At 47.5% G+C, this 25,911-nt stretch overlaps 1 protein-coding gene across 1 annotated transcript in view; it reads right to left on the minus strand.

The window, feature by feature from the left end:
* Positions 1–2,891: 2,891 nt before the first annotated feature.
* LOC149328568 (venom metalloproteinase Antarease-like) overlaps positions 2,892–25,911 on the minus strand; it is a 45,636-nt gene continuing 22,616 nt past the window's right edge. Inside the window, exons 5-14 of the mRNA XM_089560841.1 lie at positions 23,868–23,924; positions 23,681–23,799; positions 23,058–23,129; positions 22,814–22,950; positions 22,697–22,746; positions 16,262–16,370; positions 15,333–15,485; positions 14,714–14,864; positions 13,140–13,259; positions 2,892–2,960 (exon numbers count right to left, since the gene is read on the minus strand). Of these exons, the coding sequence (XP_089416967.1) occupies positions 2,892–2,960; positions 13,140–13,259; positions 14,714–14,864; positions 15,333–15,485; positions 16,262–16,370; positions 22,697–22,746; positions 22,814–22,950; positions 23,058–23,129; positions 23,681–23,799; positions 23,868–23,924 (1,037 nt within the window). The remainder of the gene's footprint in view (positions 2,961–13,139; positions 13,260–14,713; positions 14,865–15,332; positions 15,486–16,261; positions 16,371–22,696; positions 22,747–22,813; positions 22,951–23,057; positions 23,130–23,680; positions 23,800–23,867; positions 23,925–25,911) is intronic.

The following is a 25,911-nucleotide window of genomic DNA, read 5'->3' on the forward strand; positions in this document are numbered from 1 at the left end:
GGGGTTTAACGTCCCAAAGCGACTAAGGCTATAAGAGACGCCGTAGTGGAGGGCTCCGGAAATTTCGACCACCTGGGGTTGTTTAACGTGCACCGACAGCGCACAGTACACGGGCCTCTAGAATTTCTCCTCCAAAGAAATTCTAGCCGCCGCGGCCGGGTTCGAACCCGCGTCTTTTGGGTCAGCAGCCGAGCACCATAACCGCTGAGCCACCACGGCGGCGTCGAGTGATTCAGTTCATTGCGGGCGCAAATAAGCCCAAATAAAGATTTTCGTTTCCAGGGCATTCTCGCTGTTTTCCTGTTCGCCGGACAGCAGTCACAACTACGTGACAATATGGTGTTTGTTTTTTCGCAGTTACTTTTTGTTTGTATGTATGTATGTATGTATGTATGTATGTATGTATGTATGTATGTATGTATGTATGTATGTATGTATGTATGTATGTATGTATGTATGTATGCATGTATGCATGTATGCATGTATGCATGTATGCATGTATGCATGTATGCATGTATGCATGTATGCATGTATGCATGTATGCATGTATGCATGTATGCATGTATGCATGTATGCATGTATGTATGTATGTATGTATGTATGTATGTATGTATGTATGTATGTATGTATGTATGTATGTATCTATGTATGTATGTATGTATGTATGTATGTATGTATGTATGTATGTATGTATGTATGTATGTATGTATGTATGTATGTATGTATGTATGTATGTATGTATGTGTGTGTGTGTTACATGTTCGTACGTACTGTATGTTCGTATATACGTATGCATGCATGTATGTATTTTTGCTGCCATTTGTTGAACCTTTTATTTGTTTTGCAACACACTGTACAACTTGTCAGCTCTCCATCGCTCTGTCAACTGCACAGGGTGCAGGCCTTGTGAAGGCCTTGCTAGGCTTTTTCCTTGCCCCCTCCAACATCAAAGCTGTCGGTAGACGCGAAATGCTGATAATAAAATTTTCAGTTCAAATTTGACTTTCTCGCCTCGAGAACTATTCCTTTCGGCAGGAAACCAACAACAACAAACACGTTTCCGAACAAGACTGGAAGGCAGCATTGCACCTCGAAGAGAGTACCTACGAGCTCCAACAGCTTAAATCATCAGTTGCCGAACAGAGTGCAGTTGCGATCAGTTGGGGATTGGGCGCTGATGGACCGGTGTGAGTTCTGTTTTTATCCTGCAGGCGTACGCAGGTCCGGAAGCGTGCCCAGCACCTCCGCCAGATGTGTAACAGTTGTGCTTTGTCCAGCCGTGCTTTGTCGGTAAAGGCGATCGAAACTCATGATATGCAGAAAAATACAGGTTAGAGATGGGAAGAACTACAGTATGTTTACGCATAGGCCCCCTCAATTGGTGACGGGTATGCGATCAGTACATGAACCAGTTTTATTTCCCGGTGATCAAATATATACCTAGAGCATGGGAAATACAACAGTATGTGCCCCTTTGAAACCGCCATTTCGCTGATTTCTTGCTTAGTGTTTCATGTTGTTATTTCCTTTTCTATCACACACTGTACGTTCAGGACCATGTCAGAAACCTTAAGATCAGTTTTCGCGTAGTTTTTGTTGTGACGCAGGAGCAAATCCTTGAACCATAAAACAGCGTAAATTTGGGCTAGTTGGTCATGCATATATAGAGTAGCGCGAGACGAAAAAGACAAGAACGGCAGCCTTAAATACCAGCAAAACGGCGTCGTCTAACGGGCGCCCAATTAGGCACAAATGTTGTTTGAAGCGCGTGAGGCCATCTTCAAACCTGCACTTGCACTGCAAGGAACACGACGTCATATCAATTTTATAAGACAGCGCAGCTATCTTCGTACACAAGAATCAAAATGTTAGAGAATTATTTGAGGCTTTTTTCATTCGCAAGGCTGGCTGCTCATGCGTCAACACATATCTATCGCACTACAGGAGTGCATTCTATGAACATGGCCTGATTCTCCTTCATATCAAGTGTAAAACTTTCCTTCCGTGAACCATCAACAGCTGCTTTTCTCTTTGAGTTCATGACGAATCCTTGATAAATATCATTTTGTCATCTAGGTTTCAAGCCTTGACACCTCCAGCATTACGTGCTCTGTAATTTTATCATGGCTCCCCAGCAGTTCATCCTTGTTTCTATGCGCGCGCTCTCATGAGGCTAATGCACGGTCTTGAGCCCCCAACCTTTGCCGAGAGCCCTCACTGACCAGGCTATCAGACGGCAGTGCAGCCGTGTTGACAGTATAACGAGCCGCCTATGAAAGCTGTGTTTATAGCGTGTGGCAGGAGGACTCGTTCAGTCAAATAACAATATACTGCACCGGTAAAAGAGCCTCCCAGGCAAACCTGCGCTCCGCGGCATTTCTTGCAGTGTGGGCGCAATAACGGCACAGGGACCGTTGCTGAACGATTCACTCTGTCGCCGAATGATTTCATTTGGAACAAGAGCGTCGAGCTGCATAGAGGCCTATTGCGTCTGAAGCTGTCTGACGTTGTCGCTTGGTAGCACAGACCGGACGAAGGATGTGTTCTTCGGAGGGCGGTGAGCGGTCTCCACCGCGAACACACATGACAACGATGTGGTTCTTAGTAGAACCTTTACCTTCCGGCCCAGGAGAACCTCAGTCACCGCCACTAGTGTCTGCGCTGATACTGTTACTTTGGTGGTTTTACACCTGAACGTAGTCGCATAGATGCCGATCATTCTCAAACAATTGTGCCTACCTCTTTTTACGGTTGGTGGAGCAAAAGGTTTGTTGTCTTTAATACCTTCTCACTGGGACAGAAAATGAAAGCTACTCCGAAGCTCTTGAAAGAACAGAAGGAACCTTTATTGGGTGCCGAACAAGATAGTGAAATATTTGTCTTTGCAGCTGTCAAATGTACGGTCTGTATTCTCGAGGCTTCTTTTTCTTCCTCACACAATCACCGTTTATGCAAACCTTCTGAAAAGAATTAGAACCAGATAACGAACGATCATTTCTGTAGTGGAGTGAACAACTTAAGTACAAAGCTATGAGGGCAACTTACGGGTAGATCTTCGTGGAATGTTTGTTATTAAATTCTTTTTGCATACTCTCTCATCAGTTATTGTACATTATATATTTTAAAGCTGATGGAAATGTCAAATGTAGTGAAAAAAGAACGATTTCTGAACGCAAAATGTTCTCTGGTAATACACAACAAATTTCAGGCTTCTAAATCCAGTATTTCATAATGCTGTCTTTTTTCGCGTTATGTAATCGTTGCTCACCTCATACTTATCACTAGGACACCTCATAATTATCATTAGGAATGGTCTAAATTCTCAGTTTTATAATTAAAAAATGCGCCAGCATTTTTGCTTCGGTTTTAGCACATTTGTTTAATTTATCCTTCTGCACTGGTGTTTTTCCTTCTCATAGGAAGCTGTCAATTGCTGGTCCTGTATTAAAAACCTGGTGAAGCTTGTGATGTGAATAGTTTTCTGCCTGTGCCACTGATTTGTTCTTTTGCAGAAGTTTTTTTTTAAATGGTAAAGTACGAACGCATGAGCTCGTATTTCACACAAAAGACCTCAACTCATCAGCGCTGTTTTTTACAAGGACGTTCCGTGGAAACCAACTTATGCAGTTTTCTGGGACACAGTGGGCCTGACGTGTTTATTAACGCTGGCCAGGTAGATGCAATGAGCTTCGACATGACTAAAGCTTTCGACAATTTTTCTGAAGAACTTATGATGAGGATGGAAAAATATGAACTTTGCCCCATTTACTGCAAATGGCTCAAAACCAAACTTGACAACAGCCACAATGTGGTCCAGTTTTCCGGCTGTATATCTGACATGTTTGTATCGTCACCGAGAGTGCCTCAGGGCTCAAACTTAGGACCGTTGTTGTTTTTAGTGCTTAATAATTATTTGCCGCTACGCGTTATGACCTCGAGGTTTTACTTTTTGCGGATGATCTGAAATTATCCTGCAAGATTGAGAACATAGGGGAGTGCCGGAGATTGCAAGCTGACATTAACAACATTGAAAAATAGAGCTTGATGAATCGCCTTAAATTGTACATTCAAAAAAAGTTCCCTTTTGTCCTTAACTACAAAACACGGCACAGTCATGTGTGTTTATGCACTTGTTGCCAGCCAAATATCTCGTATTGCCCATGTATGAAACTTCGGTGTTATTCTGGACTGAAAGCTTCATTTGTGATCACATGTATCTGCAATTATATTGCGCGCACTGAGACAGCTTGGGGTTATTTCTAGAGCAGGAAGAAATTTTGTCGATACGAGAGCCTGCGCACTCTTTATTGTGCTGTCGTGAGACCGCGTCTTCAGTTCGCGTCAGTAGCTTGTATTAGCGTCTCTGTTAGCTGCTGCAAGAAAATTGAAAATGTTCAACGTAAGCTCACACGCATTATCTATGATAAATATTTCCACGCGCCTAACGCGCCGCGCGGCCTCCGAGTTGAGCCGAAAACGACGACGAAGCGGCGGTGGGCTCTCGAGGCGCGCTGGCTTTGTTCTGTGTCCTGGGATCTGGTTTTGCCATTAAAAGAAGGCTCCCAGTCTTGGGCTCTTCCCGACGCCCACCTTCATGGCTCCTCTGGTAGCGACACTGGTGGAGGTGCGACCGATGCTCCATACTCCTGCGGACGATTCGACGCGCCCGCCTCTTGTGACCACCCCTGTGCATCGTTCCAGCCGGAGGCCCCGAGGCCTATCTCCCGAGGTCCTCCCTTTTGACGCCGCGCCCTCGACTACCACTCCACTCATGGCGACGCCAATACCCGCCCTGCCTACGACTGTCCCTTCACGCAGCCCCACCTATCACACCCTTCAGACCCTACGAATTGGTAAGCCCTTTCACGGTGACTTGTTCGAGGATGCCAAGGACTTGTTGGCTCACTACGAACAGGTTGAGACCTTTAACTGCTGGGACGACGCTACAAAGTTGCGTAACGTGTACTTCAGCCTTGATGACTCTGCACGCACGTGGTTCCACAACCGTGAGGCTACTTTGACTAAGCGGCCGGACTTCCGACGTCACCTCCTGAGTACGTACGCCAACAGCGACCGCCGGGAGAGCGCACAGCGTACCCTGTCCTCTAGAATTCAGCTCCCCTACGAGGGTGTGGCCATGTACGTCGAGGATGTGACGCATCTTTGCCATCGCGCCGATCCAAACATGACTGAACAAAAAAAGCTGCGGCACCTGATGCGCGGTGTAAAAGACCAGCTCTTTTCCGGCCTCGTACGGAACCCGCCCAACACCGTCACGGAGTTTCTGGCGTACGCCCTGCACATGGAGCGATTGCTACAGCAGAGATCCAATCAGTACGCCCGGCAGTTGCGTCCAGTGTCGACGCTGTCAACATTGGACCGGTTCGACCATGATCCCAGGACAAATCCGGGCTCCCTTCGCGAACTCATCCGTTCCGTGGTTCGCGAGGAGCTGCAGCACCTTAAAGCAACATTTGCCCCTCGCGTGGATTCCGTTACAAGCGTCATCCGCAAGGAAGTCCGACAGGCACTCGGGGCACAAGATACTGCAGTTTTGCCAGCGCTGCAACTGACCTCATACGTTCCCGCGCCGTACCCGGTGCCGTACGTGACGCTTTGCCCACAATGACGGGATTTGAAGGCGCAGGCTCCTTTCCCGAGCAATGCAACCCTAGGAAGCCGAGCATCAGGCCGGGGCATAGCTTGTGCCCATTTTTAGAAAACCGGTGGGTACCCGGCCGGCGGCTGGAGTCGAACCCACCACCTCCCGAAGCCGAGGCGGGTGCTCTACCACGAAACCAGCCAGTCACGTACGCGGACGTCGTGCGCCGCCCAGCCCCATCTCCTGGACCTTCGCCTTACACCCCTCCAGTGGTCGCGGTGCACTCTTCTCAACCGACTCCTTACTGGGTGGATCGGCGCCAGGCACCGCGGAAGACTGACCTCTGGCGCGCTCCGGATCAACGACCGCTCTGCTACAGCTGTGATGAGGCCGGCCATCTCTACGGGCGGTGCCCCTATCGCGAAATGGGACTGCGCGGATTTTCTCCTGACAGCCCCCGTCCACGACTTGGAGGGCGCCCTCACGACATCGCCGAGTATGTCACCAGGAAGCGTAGTTCCCCTTCTCCTTCGCGCCACGAGTCGCGATCGACTTCTCCACGCCGGTCTTCACCCTCTAGGTCCCGTTATGCCTCAGCACAACATGGTTCCTCGAGCCCTCGTCGGGAAAACTAGCTCCGGCGGCCTTTGAGGCGAGGCCGCCGAACTCCGATCCGCCGCAAAGCTTCCATCGCCACAGCAACAAAATAGCCCCGATGTCGCATGCCCCATCACCGAACAGTTTTCTCCTCCGCGCCATTCTAATCGCCCCGATGCCGCAGCCCCAATCGCCGACCAGCTTCCGCTGCCGCACCGCCCCATTCGCCCCGACGTAGAACGCCGCATCACCGAAGAGTTATCCCAGCGCGCCGCTTGAATCGCCCCGACGACGCAACCCCAGTCGCCGACCAGCTTCCGCCGCCGCACCGACTGAGTCGCCCCCAACTGCCATCGACGGGCCGCGCTGAATGCAGGGTTTCCTTGGATATACCTGTTCTCGTCGACACGAAGGAGGTCGGCGTGTTGGTCGATACAGGGGTAGATTACTCTATCCTTAGCGGACGGCTTGCGACGGCCGTGGAGAAAGTGACGACACCGGGGAAGGCCCCGACATACGTACGGCCGCCGGACGTGTTTTCCACCGCTCGGTATGTTTGTGGCCCGGGTTCCGGTTCGAGGCTGCACATTCGTCGCCACTTTTCTCGTTCTGCGCGAATGTTGTCTCGATGTCTTCCTTGGCATCAACTTTCTTCGCGAGCACGGTGCTATAATAGACCTCCCGAATCGCTTGGTGCCGTTTTCTACCACAATGGTCACAGAAGAACCTGCGCACCAAGGTTCTCGGTCCGCCCTGCGAGTAGCCGACGATAACGTTACGGTGCCACCACGCGCCAGCATTCTCGCTAGTTACCTGTGACGAGCCACATCGGGGACTCCGGGTTGTCGAGCCTAATGTCTCTCGCACTCACTAAGGGGGTTGCGGTGGCACGAGGTCTTGGATCCCTTCATGACGGTTGGACAGAGGTCCTTGTTACCAACCTCTGCAAAGAGCATCGACATCAGTTCCGTGGCACAGCCATCGCTTACGTCGACCAAGTTCAGGAAGTGGCCGAATGCTTTGCTTGCGAGGAGGGAACACCTGGAGCTGACGCCGAAGCGGTCAACAACGTATACATAAATATAGGCCTCCCACTCACTGAAAAGAGGGAACTCCAGGAATTCTTGAGGGAGTTTGGTGCGTGCTGCACGTCGTCGTCTAAAGTGCGACAAACGTCGATAGTTAAACACCGCATTATCACGCATGAAGGAGCCCGACCCATCCATCAGCAGCCCTATCGTGTGTCCCCTCGGGAGCGAGATGCTATCCAGACACAGGTCAAAGAGGTGCTCACAGACGGCGTCATCCAAGCGTCAAGCAGTCCATGGTCGCCTCCTGTCGTCCTCGTGAAAAAGAAAGACTGAACACTACGATTCTGTGTCGACTACAGGAAGCTTAACAGTGTGATCAAGGAAGACGTGTATCCGCTGCCGCGGATCGACGACCGCCTCGACCGACTTCGTCAAGCCAAGAACTTCTCTTCGGTCGACTTCAGAAGTGGTTATTGGCAGAAAGAAGTTGATGAGAGTGACCATGTGAAAACTGCCTGCATCACACCGGACGGGCTGTACGAATTTCGCCTCCTTCCATTCAGGCACTGCTGTGCTGCTGCAACATTTCAAAGAATGATGGACACCGTCCTCACAGGTCTGAAGTGGGCGACCTGTCTTGTTTATCTTGATGATATTTTTTCCGCAACGTTTCCGGAACATCTGTACCGCCTCAGAACAGTTCTCCAAGCCGTTGGATCCGCCAACCTCACCCTCAAACCAGAAAAATGTACTTTGGGTTCATCGAATTGAAGTTTTTCGGGCACGTCATTAGTGCTGACATAATCCGACCTAACCCAGAGAAGCTTTCTGCCGTTGCTGCCTTTCCGGTCCCCGCCCACAAAAAAGCAATAAGACGTTTTCTGGACCTGTGCTCCTACTATCGTCGCTTCATTATAAACTTCGCTCCGCTCGCCAGCCCTCTGACGCTCCTAACCCGTGTTGACGCGTCATTTCTTGGGGCAACGAACAGCAGACTGCCTTCCACAAGTTACGACGCCTACTCGAATCGCCGCCCATACTGGCACATTTCGTCGAATATACCGATACGGAGGTACACACGGATGCGAGCAACGCCGGTCTTGGCGCCGTTCTAGTTCAGTGGCAAAACGGTGTCGACAAAGTAATTGCCTACGCCAGCCGCACTCTGTCGCGCGCTGAGTTGAACTACTCTACCACCGAAAAATAATGTTTGGCGATAGTCTGGGCCGCCGCTAAGTTCCGCCGATACCTGAATGGCAGACAGTTTTGTATTGACACCGACCACCACTCACTGTGCTGGCTGAAAAATTTAAAGGGCCCTTGAAGCTGCCTATCACGTTGGGCATTACGCCTGCCGGAATTTTATTTCACCGTCACCTATCAGTCCGGCCGGAAACACACCGACGCTGATAGCTTGTCACGCGTTCCCGTCGAACCTCCTCCACAAGACACCACCGACGGTTATAGCTTCCTTGGAGCGGTCAGCACATCAGACCTCGTTTGCAAACAGCGTGCCGATGCCGAGCTGCGTCTGCTCATCAAACATCTAGAAGCTGGGCGCCATGAAATAACCCGATACCTAGCTCCTGGACTGCCATTGTTCTGCATGCGGAGAGGGGAGATTTATAAAAAGAACTCTACTTCCAGTCCGACAACTTACCTGCTTGTCATACCGTCCGACCTACGGGATGAAGTCCTCCTTCCCGAATCCGACAGAACTATTACTGGCCCCACCTCACTATAATTGTCTAGCATTATGTCCGGACATGCCGGCAATGCCAGCGGCGGAAAAAACCTGCGCTCAAGCCTCCCGGATGGCTTCAGTGCATCGAACGGCCACAAATACCTTTCGACAACGTCGGCATGGACCTTCTGGGGCCGTTTCCTCTCTCGTTGACTGGCCACAAGTGGATCGTAGTCACCACAGACTACTTGACCCGCCACACTGCGCGAGGTACTGCCGCCAAAGTTGCCCTCTTCTTTATGCACGATATCGAGCTTAGACACGGCGCCCCATCGCTCATCTTTACTGACCGACGCAAGGCGTTTACAGCTCGGCTCCTACGGGACATCTTAACGCTTCGCCATACTGCTCATCGACCCACAACAGCGTATCATCCCCAAACCAATGGTCTAACGGAACGGCTCAACAAAACATTGGCGGACATGATCTCGATGTACGTCACGTTGAACACAAAATCCGGGATGAGGTTTTGCCGTACGTCACCTTCGCACATAACACCGTGACGCAGGAAACCATCCAGTTTACCCCGTTCCGTCTCCTGTATGGCAGGGAGGTCCGCATAATGTTAGATGTCATGCTCCCGCACGGCGACGAAGAGCTCCCCCTGAAGCAGGCCACTTCGTGGAGCAAGCAGAGCAGGCCCGTCAGCTGGCCCGCTTGCACATCAAGGACCAGCAATCCGCCGATGCCCGACAAAAGGATGTTCACTATAAGCCGGGTGATCCGGTGTGGGTTTGGACACCCGTGCGCCGCAAGGGGTTGTGCGAAAAGCTTATAAATAGGTATTGTGGCCCGTACAGAGTCCTGCGCCCCCTGAACAGCGTCAACTGCGAAGTTGTGCCCCATGAGACTGTGTTCGTCAGCTCTCAGCGTCAACGGCCTGAAATCATGCATGTATTCTGCTTAAAGCCCTACTTTTTGCATGACTGAGCGCTGTGTTACGCTGTGTTTCGCAATTTTTTCCCCTTACCCCACGTGCGAGCTTGACTCTCCCCGCCTCTCAACTAGCGTGAATTGTTTAGCTCACCTCACGCCTATTCTTTTTCCCCTCCTCCTCCTCTCCCTCTACATATCCCATTCTACATCGAGACGATGTTTGTTTCGCGGGGAGGATAATGCCACGCCCCTAACGCGCCACGCGGCTTCCGTGCTCAGTCGAAAACGACGACGAAGCGGCGGTGGGCTCTCGAGGCCCGCTTGCTCGGTCCTGTGTCCTGGGACCTGGTTCTGCAATTAAAAGGAGGCTCCCAGTCTTGGGTTCTTCCCGACGCCTACCTTCACGGCTCCTCTGGTCGCGACAATATACTGGTCGCCGCTGTTTCTACGACTGCGACTCCCGCTTAGCATATCTCAGTATGTAGACTCTCCATGATAGGGGACTCATGCATGACTTGCAGTTTCTGTAAAAATTTCCCCGTTGCTCCACTGACTCTGAACAATTATTGATATAATTTAGATTTCGTGCGCCTCATTCAAAAGACGCCAAATGTGTTCATACTTTTTACCCTATAATGCATGCCATGTGCCGATTGACTCGTTTGCAGAACACATATAATTCGACAATTTTAAGCACCGCCATATTTGCCTAAACTGATTTTCATACCTCATCTTAAATAAATGTTTTAAATTTTCTTTGTTATGTATTTTGTTCATGACATGTTTGTAGCTGAGTTAGTGTGCACTCATTTTAGGCCAACTCGCTGCCGAGGCACAGTAAAATAAACGAATAAATAAATCTACCCATCTATCAATCCATCCGCTCGTCCGTTCGCCCACCCCTCTCTCTAATATTTTACCAACGTTATATTGAGCTTTCAACTAACATGTTTATGCCTTTCCGGAAGTGTTTTTGTTTACATCCTTCAGGCTTGTTTATTACCTAGACATTACAATAGCAACCACGCACATCACTATGCTGTGCACTCAGCTTGATGTTTTGTTAGTATCAATGCACTAGTTACCTTAAACTCTGTAGCTGATGCGTGGTGAGGTATGCAACAGTTCAGAAAACCCCTCTATGAAATTTTTCCGGAAGAAATTTTTCTAAACAACACGACAGAGTACCCAGAGGATAAACATGTCTTGGTATTACTCGTTCCTTGTTCTCGCATACATTAGTCTCTATTTAAAACAGTAACCAACCACGAGACAGGAAGATCTCGACAGGCTAACCTAGATGTAATTAACGGGATGTGGATCGCGAATTATTATGACACATCGATAATTCGGTGTACTAATTTAAATATAGAAAATAGCGATAGCTAAGCTTATATTGAACCTAGAAGCCATAAGTTGCACCAACTGTAGTGAAGCGCTTCCACAGGCGCCGCTCGCTGGCGTGCTAGCAAATTGCCGCTCGGTAATTCTCAATTTCGCATTCAAGCAGCAGCGTACGGCACCTTGGAAGTGGCCACTTTCTATCATAAAGAGCGTAAGAGTATTACCGCACGTTAAGAATGGATTGATCACTAACTATAATCAAGATACAGTCGGTTTTCGCAACGCCTTCAACAGCCAAGCGCGCCTGGCAAAGACCACCGCTAGGCTTTCCTTGGTAGCTTAGTAATGCATGTTGACTGGCTAGTTGGTATTCATCTTGAAACTTCGAAAAAAAAAACCACCTAGGCTCCTGTCCATTGTCTCCTCGTCTCTTTTTTGTCTTTGTGAAATTATTTAAGCCTACCTTGTTTTTTACATGTTCTTTTCCCAATTTTCAAGGTTTCCTTATTTAGATTGGCTTCACCGCGTGACAGTGATGCGGCGTAGAAATTTAGCACACGAGGCCAAAACCCACCAACCAGCGCACCCCACGTGCACTTCTTCACGCATTTTGAAAGCGCTGGCGCTGCCGGTAGGGGCCGAAGGCCAGGCAGCCGAGTCGTCTTCGCAGAAGGAAAGTGATTACAGAGGGTCGTTAGGAGAATCGCCATTTTCGTTGTTTCGGCACGCATTTCGATATATCCCACCAGCGACGACATCTGATTTCGCTGTACAGCGACACTTCTTTTCAGTTATACCCAAGAGTTTCAATGGTCAATCCCTGTGCTCGAAATAGACAGTTATTCAAAATAAGCAAGTTGTTATAGCTGTTTTTTTCCTGGAAAGTGAACTTAGGCTATCGTAAGGCACTTAAGTATTTGAAAACAGGTCTCAGTAATGTATAGCACGCACAGACCTTGACTTTACTCACCCTACAGAGTGTAACTCAGATAAAATACGCTGGCTTGAGAAAACGTCAATTTAGAGTGTTTAGCGAGCACTGTTAGAAGTTTCCTCTACCTTCACGCAAACACGGTCGACCACTCCCAGGTGACTTGCTAACCTCATCGGTTCTATGCTAGCCACTCTTCCATTCATAGATGCTTGTGCGGGGATCGCTCTGAACAAATTACTGCTGTACCACTGCAACATTCCATCTGGTAGAAGGTGCGAAACGGTAGAATTAAATTTCGAAATCCGGATCTCTGCCTATATGGTAAGGCAGAATCATTAACAAGCCGTTGCTGTTAGAATGGGTTATCAATTTACCATTTACGGTATAATCTGACGCCACATTAGCGATTATAGGGCAGTACTTCTGCAGCTTCTGACAACTTTCCACCCTTCGGTTTTGTTGTCCTGTTCGCAAATAAAAACCAAAATACCTTTTTTGCTTTCAGCATTCCCACGAACATTTGCAGATGACATTCCGTTGCTCTATATTCAAATTTCCCCGACTTATTTTCATTAGACGATATAACAGCGTTTTGTTGTTACGTGTATTGGTTGCCAATATGAGGCGCATGACATCCTACAAGCTTTTTTTTCAAACTTTAGAACATGGCTCCCATAACATCAGTCAATCCAGTAAATCTAGGCTGTCTCTATTCGTTTGTTTCATTCTTTACGAGAGGTCAGAGCACCCACACCCCTATAAAAATATCAATTTTACAACTACGGACCAAAACCTCCGGGAGCAGTCCTTCCTCCGCTGTGCTCTAAAACGTTGTAGTGTAAACTGCTAGATGCATACATTTATCATGCTCTCTTTTGTGATTGCCTTAATCCACTGAGTACCAGTCTGTTTCCTCTTTCTAATGATTCCTGAAAACACGTGCAGAGATTTTTATGAAGAGTGTTGTTTGCGGGATGACATAGGGAAGAAAAATATCAGAGGAGAGCGTACACCGCCTCTTTCGCTGCACCGAGAGTTGTCTGGCAGCAACACTCGAAGCTCTTTCTTACTGTCCTCACGGGTGCCTGACACCGAACACCGGGCGTGACACCTTGTTGTTCCATTGTCTTCCTGCAGAAAACAAAAAGAGCGCCCAGTGAGCCACAAAGATCTGGTACTGATGTGGTAGTTCGCATAAAGCACTATTAATAACATCAAACGACGAGCAAATCCGCCACGGTGGCTTAAGGGCTATGGCGCTCGGCGGCTGACCCGAAAGACGTTGGTTTGATCCCGGCCGCGGCAGTCGCATTTTGATGGAGGTGAAATGCTAAAGGCTCCTGAACTGTGCGATGTCAGAGTACGTTAAAGAATCAGATGTGTCCGAAATTTTCCGAAGCACTCACTATGACGTCTCTCAGAGCCTCAGTAGCTTTGGTATGTTAAACTACATAAAACGAACCCAAGCGAAAGGACGGACGCGAGTGTGGCAGCAGCGGCTTTACAAAGCCATGAAAAACTACCCAGCTCATGTAAGACCCTGTGACATTATTATACATAGCAAAGCAAAAGAAACGCGTATGTCGCTTCATGAGTCTGGGATGTGTATTGATCTTGGGGCAGGAATATTTGGAAAATAACACTGCGCAAGCGCTCACTGATTGCGAAAAAAATAGAGGCCACGTAATCTTCATCGTTTAGCATTGCGCAAAGTGAGGTGTTAGCGATAAGTTCTTAACGACGCTTAAGGAAGGCGTTCAAATTTTTCTCGCATTTTTTTTTTGCTCAGATCACAAGAGAAATACATAAATAAAGCAACCTGCTTTTTTTTGCTCATACAATAAATCTTATTTTTGACTCGATGCTTTTTTCAAGCACTGCCCCCTTCCATTAATTTTCGTCAACGTTTACAGATTACTATTGAGGTGTCCTTTAAATTCAGTGCACGGTCTTCATGCGAGCTGTGCTGCCATCATACAGCGACCGAGCTCAAGTTCTTATGGCAAGGAAAGAAGCGCACCCCGTTGCCCCACGCCGTCCCTCCTGCTGAAATCTTTCACGCGCTGAAATCGTTGCCATAAAAGCAGCCTAACCACTGCCCGGTATCATCGCCAGGAAAAACTTTGAGAGTAGGTGTCACCCGTGGCCGCGGCCTAGCTCAGAGAGGCTATTATGATTATGTAGGAGTGTTTTTCGATGGCGCAACAGTTCCCTCTTTGCTTTACAATTCAAGCCTGATTTTTGAAATAGGTCCTGAAATGCTGGTGTCTTGAGGTGAGCTGGAGTGAAGAAGCTGACTGTAGTTGAGCTACAGAAGGGGCGGTGACCTGTAGCAGTCTTTTTCGCACTCACCCTCGCCACCATACCTCACGTGGCAGTAATCTCAAGGTAGCAGAAAAATGGGCACATGAAACGTGAAATTCCTCCCTAAACTCCCCTCCGCTCGTGCTGTGGCTGTCCAGCTATTCGCTAACATCGCATTGTATAAAGTCAACGTATGACGTAGCGTCGCTGTGCAAGCTATATCAAATTTACCGGAGCGAAAGCAATAAAATCAATAAGTTAAAAAAATACCTGGTACTCACTTGCATAAATTTTATGTTCGTAACGTTAGGAAAAGCCATGCTGCATATTTTGTCCCGGTTGTAGATATCTCCAGGCAGAAGCTTTGTATAGTTTTCTTTTGTTACGGTACTTGTAGTATTTTGGACCAGCAAGCACCGCCCACCTGGGAAGCTGCGCGAATAATTATTTTTTCACCTCAAACAGTCACTTAAAGCATGCGCAGAAAATATACCTCTAGCTCTGTAGCTTTGGGTAGAAAAAGCAAAGTGGCTGTTGCTTTTTGTGCTGATAGCAAATCTGCGAAAATCCTGTCAAAGTGGTGCGAAAGGAAAGTAAAAGGTGTGGTTTGACTTAACATAATTTATATTTCAACTACGGGCGCGTTCGAGCACTTGCTTCAGCGCAATATTATCTTAAATCGCTGCTCCCTGTTGTGCAAGTTGTCACTAAAAGAAGCCACACGATATTGTTAGACGCATCCTTATAGTCTTGTTTTCTCTTCGTTTTAAACCGTGGCTTCGGCAACCTTTTAGAAACTATGGCAGCCTGTTAGGAAGTATTAGCCGCACATTTAGTGTAACATGGCATTTTTACAAGAAAGTTCATGATTTTTCATTCTGGCAGAAATATGATACTAACCGCACTTTCTTGGTGATCATATCACTGCAGCAGTTCGAGAATTTCATGCTCCTGCTGTCATTTTCCAGATAGCTCATGATGTACCCGTCGTTCCAGGGGCACTGTCTTGAGTCAAAGAAGCCGTTCCCCTTACCGTCATGAGGACATCCCAGGCTGCGTGGTAGTAAAGAACCCACGGTTGGGTCAAATCTCATATTGCCGCTTTGGCGTACTCCGGTCCCTGCGAAATAAACTTTAGTTTTTCTGTTTTGAAATTTCGTGCACCCATGGCATGCGAAAAAAACTGCTCGTAGATCTTTATCACTCCTCATTCAAAGCAGCATTTCGCTCGAGCTCGCTAAATGTTACTCAGCTAAGGGTTTGCTGAGAGAAGCAGAGCGGAACTTAAGCGAACCGGTTTATGGTTTCTGAAACAGCACACATTCTTCCTTGCCATTTTTAGATTTCTCTGTGCTCTTCATTCATACCTAATGCCTCATAAATTTTGCTTAGGAACTTAGCTGCTTTGAGGTCAGTGTCTAAAATAAAAAAACAGCTAATTTTTGCCATTCTTTGATGAGATCACCAGTGCGCGAAGAGAAAAATTAGTCCCTTTGTCTTAGGGAGATTTTTTGATTGCCGTTCGCACTTCAGTGCCTGTGCATTCTTTGCGAAAGATAACCTTCAACGTAAGATTGGATGGAGGAAACTGATGCCACTAGTCGGGAGCACTTGTATTTGCTGCACGTAGGCGAGCAGGTCTGATAGATCCATGAATAGGCGCTAGTGCTGTCGCACTGCCAACACATAATTAAATTATGAATTCCTGTGTATTTTTTGCTCGTTCATTAGGCCTACAGTGGGAGTACCTAGCTAAGTCTTTCTTCTCGTTTTATTCTTAATTTCTTAAACAACTCCAAAACTGAGCAGGAAAGGAAGAACGATCTCACGTGTGTCCAACTTCATGAGCTAGAATTCGCACGCCCATGAAGGTTCCCACGCGGTCTTCACCATAGCCAACTTTTTCACTGGTACAGGCTCCTCCAATGTAGGCAAGGCCTCATTAGAACGGAGAAAAGAAAGAGTACTCTTCTTAGCAAAGTATTTCGTTTATATGGTAAAGTTGATACGCAGGGGGTTTTCATTTCGATACTCAAAAATAATAGGCATCTAAAAGTACAACTGGTAGGCGGAATGTATTTATGTATTTTTTTACTAACACAAATTATAAAAACAAGAGAAGCTTTTCGTAGATATCGCAGCTCATCTTTATTATTTATTTTCCAGTTATACCTCTAGAATGAACATATTCGTCGGTACTCTATCTTGCAGTGTTTGATTCAGTATACATGTTGAATCGCTACCCACGCATTCGTTTTCCACACGCAAACCTTCCTAGTATAAAGGTACTGGATCCCCTATATAATATAAATAGGTTTCGTACATAAGGATGTGACGTCCAGAGCGTATTATAATGCAGCGAATCTTTGCAATGTTTGTTCTTTCTTCAAAGCTGCCGGCGTGCGGCTTTATCGCTTTGTTTGTGAAACTGTAGCGTTATTAAGGGACGCTCCCAATGATACAAGCCCGCATATTATTGCGAAAGTTAACATCGAGTTACAATTAGCTGTTGGCGCTTTTTCCTTCCACCCAACAAAATGGCGAAAAATGGCAGCAATTATGCCCTTCGCCACGCAAGAAGTGAGATTTTGAGAATTCTTCTGACTTCATGGGGGCAACACCACTGCAAAGCGGTGTTGCCCCCTCTCGACGTCGTCAGTCGCTAAGCGAAGGAGATTTAAAATAGCCGCCAGCAACAGCTTGGTATTTCAATGGTGTTAACGTGAATTCTACCTTCGGGTTGTCTTTCAATACGAGAAGTCAAGTAGGAGGAGCGGACAAATGGTACTAAATTTACTACACGAAAGTTGATCACTAAGAGTACGCAGTGTACTGTATAGTTTGAAGCTAGATAACAGATTTCGCTATAATTCGCTACCAAATTCTGCGATATGTAACGAGCATTTAGAGGAGACCGCTACCCGCGAGGAAAGAAAAACTGATGAGACCGCACGCCGGTGGCATTAAAAAAAAACTTTACAACAGCACATTACAAGAAATTTCGACACAATTAAAACCCGTGCCCAATTCCGCAATACTCATTGTTGAGCATTATCAACCAGCTGGGCAGAGACATATTTTGAAAGTACTCGTTGCATTTTAAGAGTGCACTAGAGCATGTGTGACCAGAGTGGACACCTTTTTTCGGAGGTAACTCCACGGCTGTGGTGACGTAGGCACCTATAGAAACACCTTGTGTCGGAAGGTGGCAGTAGAGTAGGACTAGCGAACCTACTGCTAATGCGAGTTGCATTGCATCCCAGCAGCTCTGCTATCGCTCTTAATCTGTGTCCGTGTAAGTGCTACCGGCGTCGTTCTGAATTAACTATTTACCAAGACTGAAGTAGGGCAGATATACACCGTCAGTCATGTCAAACGCAGCATTGTTTTCCTTACTGAAGAGAGGTTTGTGGGGACGCTAGAAGGGTTTTAGAGGGTAGCCTTGGCGGAAGCCGACTGTTTCGCGCAACGCTAGCCCGAGTCACTAGAAACAGCTTTAGATCAAAGCTTGTGCGGCAGCCGTCAGCTGAAGCAGGGTAATTAATTTTGTCGTCGTAGGCGTTCGCGAATTCTCTTCATCACAGCAGTACCCTGGCTGAAAGAGGCAGCCATCCTACCGACTCAAGTTCAGGAGACGGCAAGAGGGTTCGCGGCCTTAGAAGACTTCGTGGCCTAGAAGGCGGTGGGACAAGAAGGAGTCACTGGTTCGATGTCTTAGATTAAAGGTTACGTATAACGGGCAGCAAAGGAAGTCGTGGCACACGACATCCGCTGGAAACTGGCTAAACTGCATAGCCGAGTGGTCGGTCGTTGCAGGTTTGATGTCGTGACATTATTGCGCGAATGCGAGTCCTGCCATGCTTACAACCGTATCATTTAACACGCAGCGCTAAAGGCACTATTTGCCAGAAAATACGGTCGTCGGCGTTGTCAGCGATAAATCACGAGCATAGTTCTAGTAGGTGGTCCCCTTAGAGCAACCTGGGAGGCAAGTGGGCCACTTAGGTCACGTGAGCTTGCGACGTCATGAAAAGTTGCCCATCAGATATTGAGCAAACTGCCTAACGTTGCTGCTGGCAACTAAACTAAGGATTGGTCGCACGGGAAAATCAACCTTGACCGCTCAAGGCCTATCACGGGGAGCACCTCCTAACGAAGGGCAGTGGCGCATCTATTAACCACTGCACCACTGCACCAGGAGGCATATAAAAATTACAATTTCCGCGATTGGAGCCCGAGGTACTGTAGTGACGCGTTCGCTTCAAAATAGTGTTATGCCTGCCTACCCCTTCCGCTTTGAGGTACTCGCTGTAAGCTCCTGATAAGACACTCTTTTTAAGCGCTAGAAAACCGCAGTGAAGCCAGGCAGTAATGTAGGCAGAGAAGTTTATTCCCTCACATAAGGAGATATATTGCAGCAAAAGTTTCACTAAGGGACCTCGTGCTTCGATCGCAGGGTGCCTACTTCTGACCTTCAGCTGAGTTAGAGGTCTAAACACGAAAAAATTGCTGGGGCTTAGCTTTGGTTCAGCCTGGGTAATTGCGAAAGCAATATCCCCTTGGCTACGCTATGTGTTTCGCTTAAGGGTTTCGCTTATGTGTTTCGCTTAAGATGTTGAGCTTCGTCTCTAAGAGTGGAACGCGACAGCGTCTTGCAACGCTGCCAGGGGGTCCACAGAACGCCATCACCCATTCGGCTCTACGCCTTGCTCGACGGTAAATTGGTTTTTGAGGGAAGGAAATGTATCTCTCTCGCATATCTGGGTGGAAACCCGAACCTCTCCTAAGGGAAGGGAGAAAGATGGGAGTGAACGAAGACGCCGTATTAGCTAGACGCGCCTTTGTTCGGTCGCAGGTGGTCGATCGGCCGCAAAGTTCTAGCTGCGGCGCGCTGAATAGCCGACTTGGTGCCCCATCTCTCGCTATGGTATGGCGTCAGTAGTAACATGACCGACCGCCAACTGTCGTTCGGCCGCGAAGTCTAGCTGCGGCGCGCTGAATAGCCGACTTGGTGCCTCATCTCTCGCTCTGATATGACGTCAGTAGTCACATGACTGACCACCGACCGTGAAAGGCAGGCTGCGGTACCGCGAAGAGGCGACACCTGGCGTAGTATTGCTTTCGCAATAAAACGGAAAACAGAAATGGAATCAATATCCCTGACTGGGAGTCGAACCCCCGGCTGCGGGAACAGATTTCCTTCAACGGCCACTCAGCGAGACTAACAGAGACCAGCGAGACCAATAGGCTATCGCCGCAGCCAACACTCCTCGTGCTAAACTGCACCACACTCTCGGGGTGTGCATTGGATACCGCCTTCTTCGTCAACTTCAATCAGCTCGGTCGCGTGGCACTGCCCGCTCACCGCTGTCTTCTACGTAGCACAAGTGCGTGCTTTCGCTCCGATTCGAATGCAGTAAACATTCTCTGAAGTTTCTTGTTTCTAGCTGATCACCGAAGAACGGGATAGTCAACGCTTCACAGCCTATCGTGCGCCGCCGAATCGCGCCTTCGACATGGTCTCCAAAAGTTTAGTTTGGTTTGGTTTATTGGGGTTTAGTGTCCCAAACCAACTCAGGCTATGAGGGACGCCGTAGTGAAGGTCTCCGGAAATTTCAACCATCTAGGGTTATTTAACGTGCACTGACATCGCACAGCACACGGGCGTCTAGAATTTCGCCTCCATAGAATCTAACCCGCGTCTTTCGGGTCAGGGCCGGCAAGAGTGAGTGATCCTTCGCGCCTTGTGCACCAGCTTGCTCCTGAAAGTGAAGAAAAATATACGGCTACGATTAAAAATTGACGCGCGTGCGCACATCGATGCCCTGAAAACAGAAGGGAAACGTCAGAAATTGCGGCGATGCAGTTTTGAAATTGCTCCGACCTATATTGTCGTACAGTCCAAGACCAAGATTGTCGTACAGTCCAAGATTGTTAGAGCCGAGGGCCTTTAAGGAAAATTTGCATGCAGCTGGAACAGACTGCCGGAAGAATGCTCCAGTGAAAAATTCGGAGCGGACTTCCCTTGGTCGCTCTCATATTTGTGGAGGCCTCCATTGGCGGTCGTGAACGAGCGATCCAGCTGCGGGCACTGCTCAGCATGAAGGGCAATTTCAAAGAGAGAGGTGTATTTCTAGTCGTCTGGGTGATTGGGAAGGATGGTATCTGGACGACAGCATGGTTCCAGGCCGGATAAAAGAAAGAAGAGGGGAAAAGCGATCATTGCTTAAGAATCACTGTTATATGCTCTAATAACAAGCGGAAGGACTTGACGCCACTGGAGGTGTCAGAAGAGATCTATATGGCATGTCTTCAAAGTCCGGATGAATCTCTCGCTGACGCCATTGGTATCAGGGTGATAGCAGTAGTCTTTCGATGAGCTACGTGCAACGCATTCAATCCAGGAGTTTGTGAACGACTTCTCGACACAAAAAACATCGCTGTTTTCCATGAGCAGTTTCAGAGAAGGCGCGTGAAAAAGGACGAAGTGATGAAGGATGAAGGGTGCGACGTCACGAGCATTACCGGTGAGCAGGGCTGCAACACTGAGTACCGAGAGAGGTGTTCCGCGACGACTCAGAGCCAGCGATTCCCGGCGGCGCTGGCTTAAAGTGGCACAAACATGTCGACGCTCACGTCATTCAAGGAGTGAACTTGGCATAGAAATGACTGTAACTCGCCGGCAGAGCAGTGAGGGGTCGACCTTCGCTGCTGAGAGGCAATGCATGAGAGAATATAGTAACGAAAAAACTTGTACATTGTCTCCGAGCCAGTTGTCACCGTGCCAGAGTTAGTGTTTTGTGGGTCGGTATGGCGATGTGTACAAACATTACAGCCAATACGTCGAGGAAGGACGAGGAACCATTTTGTGAACACCCAGGCGATAGTTGAGTCTATAGAGAAGAGTGTCATGGATCTTAAAATTGGTAACCTTGGCGATGAATGAACTGAGCGAAGGAATCCGTAATGGGCGCGTTGGCAGTGTCGAGGACTGTAAAATTCAGGAATGCTGGAGTTGCTCTAAGGGCAGGCCTGTGGCGGCCAGCAGGGAGTCGGATATTAGTGACGGGTGCACAGGCGATGCCAGTGGCCAGCGCTACTATGGATCAGCGAAGGAGTGCCTACGGTGTAAATGGGAATTCGTAGACGAGTTGCCCAAGGGCCGAAATTTACAGAAGGATCTTGAAGGGTAGCCAGCCAGCAAAGCGCACGGTGGTCAGAAACGACGTCGAAGGGGCGCCCACATAAGTAGGGACTGGTAAGGAGTACCCTGAAAGGAGTCTTTCAGGTAAAAAACGAAAACGAAACGAAATCAGTAAATTATCACTTGTTTTCGAAGTGAGAAGTCTTCCTGGGAGGGCATCCGTAAGGCGATACACGTGTGACTCGTGACATGATCGCGGTGCCCCTGGCTGGCGCGCGAGCCTTTTACAGCGGACTACATGCACCTGGCGGCTATCAAGCGGAGCTGGTCGCCTACGATCAGGTGACCACCGCGTTCACATAGGCCGTGTGTCCCGCATCGGACAACCTTCGCGGTCTTCGGGTGGGACAAGAGGCCGTAATTGGAGCTGCGAAAACGCTCGCGGGTGTGCTGTGACTGTTAGTAACTGATTTAGATGGCGGCTGCACGAATGCGACAAATATTTCGAAACGCCATTCAGCCCCCCAGTGCGCGTCTGTGCAAGAGTTGCGATCTTTGACTTAAATGCCTGGTTCACGACGCCGCAAGTCACTTTGGAGCCGCTCTCTGATGTATACCTGCAGGAATTACAAGTTATTATGAAGACAGACACGGTATTTTCAGGTGCGGCAGCAGACGGACTAAGCAACTTTCAAGTAAGGATGAATCATTGGAAGTTCCGTCCAAGCGCTGCAAGAATGCTTAGGGGCGCTGACGACGAAAGTTCCGCTTATTTAAATGTTGGCAAACCTTTGTGATAAATATTTCCTTTTTTTTATTGCAAGCACCTTAGGCATGATTTTACTCGAGTTGTAACTAGCTGAGTGACCACAGCACGTACAAGTATTCTTCATTACTCTCATGAAATGCATGTCTTAGCCACTCATATATCATTTATGAATTCAGGAAAGAGTTCTGCTGTGATGCCACTTTTTTGCCGATTCAGTAAATCGTTCCTACTCTAATGCCGAAAGGCGAGTGGTAATGCTTTTCAGAAGGGACAGGTTTCTTATAATATGGCTGAGGGCGAAATGTAGAGAGGAGAAAAAAATTTGCAAGTCAAGTAATCGAGAAGGCTCACCCTTCAACCCACTTTTCCAGCCTTCAGGCGCTTCCCATCCCATGTCCAGTCTGTGAAGCCAGAAAAGGAGCAAGAAAATTAGATACAATATTTCAAAACAGTGCGCTGCGTACACACCCAGTCGCAAGGTATACGACATCATAATTTCCATATCTTGAATAGTTGCGGAAAACGTGCATTCTGAGCCGCTCGATTGTGCTATATCCTTCAACCTTGTCTGTGTCAACTCGGTCCAAAAACGGCTCTTGATCCCTCTTTAAAAACAAACGCCAAAAAGAAGAAAAATTGCCTTAGAGTAACACAATTTGTATAAAATATTAACAAAACAAAGGAATATGATTGAGGAATCTCAGAGTCTTACCGTAAGAATTTCTAGCGCTGATAATATTAGTCGAACGTCTGGCTCGGACACAGTCATGTATCTGAGGTTTACCTGGTATCCAAAGAAAAGTGTCTTCAAGTTAGTCACTCAAAACTATCGTCTAAATTTACCGATACGGAATAACTGGAAGAAAATGATGTATTATTGTCTCCTACAGTCACCATCTTCTTCGCAACTTTTCAGTTAAATAAAGGAAACCATTGACGATTTCATTACGCAGGCACTTCACTTTCGTTAACTGAGTTTTCTCTTTTTTTTTGCAGGTTCGCAAATGACGGAGCACTGGCAATCATTACCGAAAAACTAAAACGCTGAATTTGCACGTCGCTGCTTTCAACATGCGCATACTGAGGCGAAGAGACCTAGATTTCGCAAGTTTAATTTCGGGGTCACAAGCATCAAAGCTGTAATATGTCATCATGAAAATTTTCATATCAGCCTTTAGGAGGCCATGCCTAATTTAGACGATGCTATTTTAGCATCTGTGGAAAAGCTATATTCTATTGAACGTTCATAACATACTGGTAAACGCAAAGAAAATAGAGCAGAACCCGCCTATTCCTGGAACTTATTCCCGATATGAAAAGTTTTGCTTCACTTACCGCATTCAGGGATATAATAAAATATTTTAGAACTTTTGCATTTGCGCTAAATTGGCTTCTGAGTGTGCTGTCAACCAGTACTAGCAATTCCGGATATATGATTTTAGGCACCGGTTGACCTTTTGAACACAAAGGGAAAAAATTGTTTCAGTTTATGACACTTCCTGCAATGAAATACTTGTCTCACCTTGTTGGTGGTAATGCCACTCAGAAACACGTGCTCTTGGTTCCACTGTATTAAGCCCTGAAAAAAAAAATATTCATTGAACGGAAACATCGAGGAATGTCATGCTGAGGCAAGAGTTGTTAAAAATGTACCAAATTCAAGGTGGAATCCACCCAGCAGCGGTGGCTGAGTGGCCATGGTGCTCGGCTACTGACTGGAAAGACGAAGTTCGATCTCGGCCGCGGTTGTCAGATTTCAATGGCGGAGAAATGCTAAAGTGCCGTCTACTGCGCGATATCAGTGCACGTCAAACAGCCCAAGGAGAACGAAAATATTCGGAGATTTCCCCAGCAGCTTCCCTTACAGTCTGACTTGCTTTGAGGCGTTGATATTCATGAAATCAGCGAAACGTCTTGATCCTTCGCTCAACAATATCGTCCAGATATCCCGACGCATTCTTCATCTATGAATTTGATCATTAATATCATTGTCGAGAGCGTGAGAAAAAAGAATTGGGGAAGAGATCTAGGAATTAAGGTATTTTTCACCATCTTCGTTTTACCTCGTAACAGAAAACAAAAAACTGGCGCTGGCTTCAATTTCCCGCGCCCTGCCAAGCTGCATAAGACAGTGGTCGGGCAAGGGGACGTACAGCCAGTGGTCCCACAGAGCCTATCATAAGTAGACATGTTCCTTTACCTCTTCCAGGGCCTCGCTACCAATTGTAAACTGCTGTTTCCTTGCGAGGCTTTTGAACAAAATTTGGTTTTCTGCATTTTAATTTTTAGGCGAACCATCTTGCACTGCCTGTCCAGGCCATTGATCAGGCTTTTCATCTCATCCCCCCGAGCGACTAGCAATGTGCTGAGTGAATCCGAGATGACTGAAATATTCTCCTTGAACTTTTATCACCAACTGTTCCCAACCCAAGTCTTTGAATACCTCTTCTGATGAGGGGGTTAATAGCATTGGCGAGAACGCGTCTCTCTGCCTGACGCCCTTCATTACTAAGGGGCACAGACCCCGTCAAGCTGTCTTCTTCAGCTTTTTGTCTGTGCTCCAGACCTCTGTAAAGATGTCGAATAAAGATGAATGAATGAATTTTATGACTGCATAAAAGGCTCTGTGACTAATTTTATAAACGATTGTGGCGGTTGCGAGCCGTTGTAAATATCTTCCAGTATTTTACATAGGTCTCATATACATCCTGACTGCATAATGCTAGCATAACTGCTGAGGTTTTCACCGAGTCAAATGCTTTCTTGTAATCGATGAAGGCTGGATACAGGGGTTGGTTATGCTCTGCGTATTTTTCTATCCGCTGATTTATAGAGTGGATATGGTATATTTTCGAGTAGCCTTTATGAAAGCCTACGTGATTATTGAGGGTTGATTGAAGTTCAAGGCTGTCCTCATTAGATTAGGGACTACCATAGTAAACACTTTGTAGCCAACGGAGAGTAAGCTGATCGGTCTGCAATTTTTAATGTTGATGACGTCTCCTTTCTTATGGATTCAGATGAAGTTAGCGTTCTTCCATGATTCCGGTACGCTCTAGGTCATAAGGCGTTGCGCATACAGGATGCCTAGTTTTTCTAGTACATTCCCCCCGTGCCCTTCAAATCTGATTCTCACCCGCTGCTTTGCCCATTTGCATTGCTGTTATGGCTGTCTTGTCTTCCTGTTTTCTTATTGGCGGGATGTCTCATTACTGAGGACTACTGCCTCTCTCACTAACACCCTGATTACATTGGCTGCTTTATAGGTTTGTGCTGCTTTAACTATCTACTGCATATCCTCAAGACGTTACTTTCTTAGTGTCTCAAACATCAAGGTGAACTAGATTTGTAATGAGGTAGCAATATCTCAGTGGCATCCAGTAAGTGCAGCTATGCATATAGAAAAGAAATCTATACAGCTTGCATGACCACATCGTGCTTTAAAAAAATTCGCCCAGGTCTGGGGTTCGAACGAGGGATCACCGCTTCATTGGAGCTGTTCCTACACCAACACATCTGACCAACACACTCCCCCCTTCGAGATACTTATGAATTTGCTCTCGCCC

The sequence above is a fragment of the Amblyomma mixtum genome, chromosome 9, assembly GCF_055824585.1.
Source record: "Amblyomma mixtum isolate Tamu chromosome 9, ASM5582458v1, whole genome shotgun sequence".
In the NCBI taxonomy this organism is placed as follows: Eukaryota; Metazoa; Arthropoda; class Arachnida; order Ixodida; family Ixodidae; genus Amblyomma; species Amblyomma mixtum.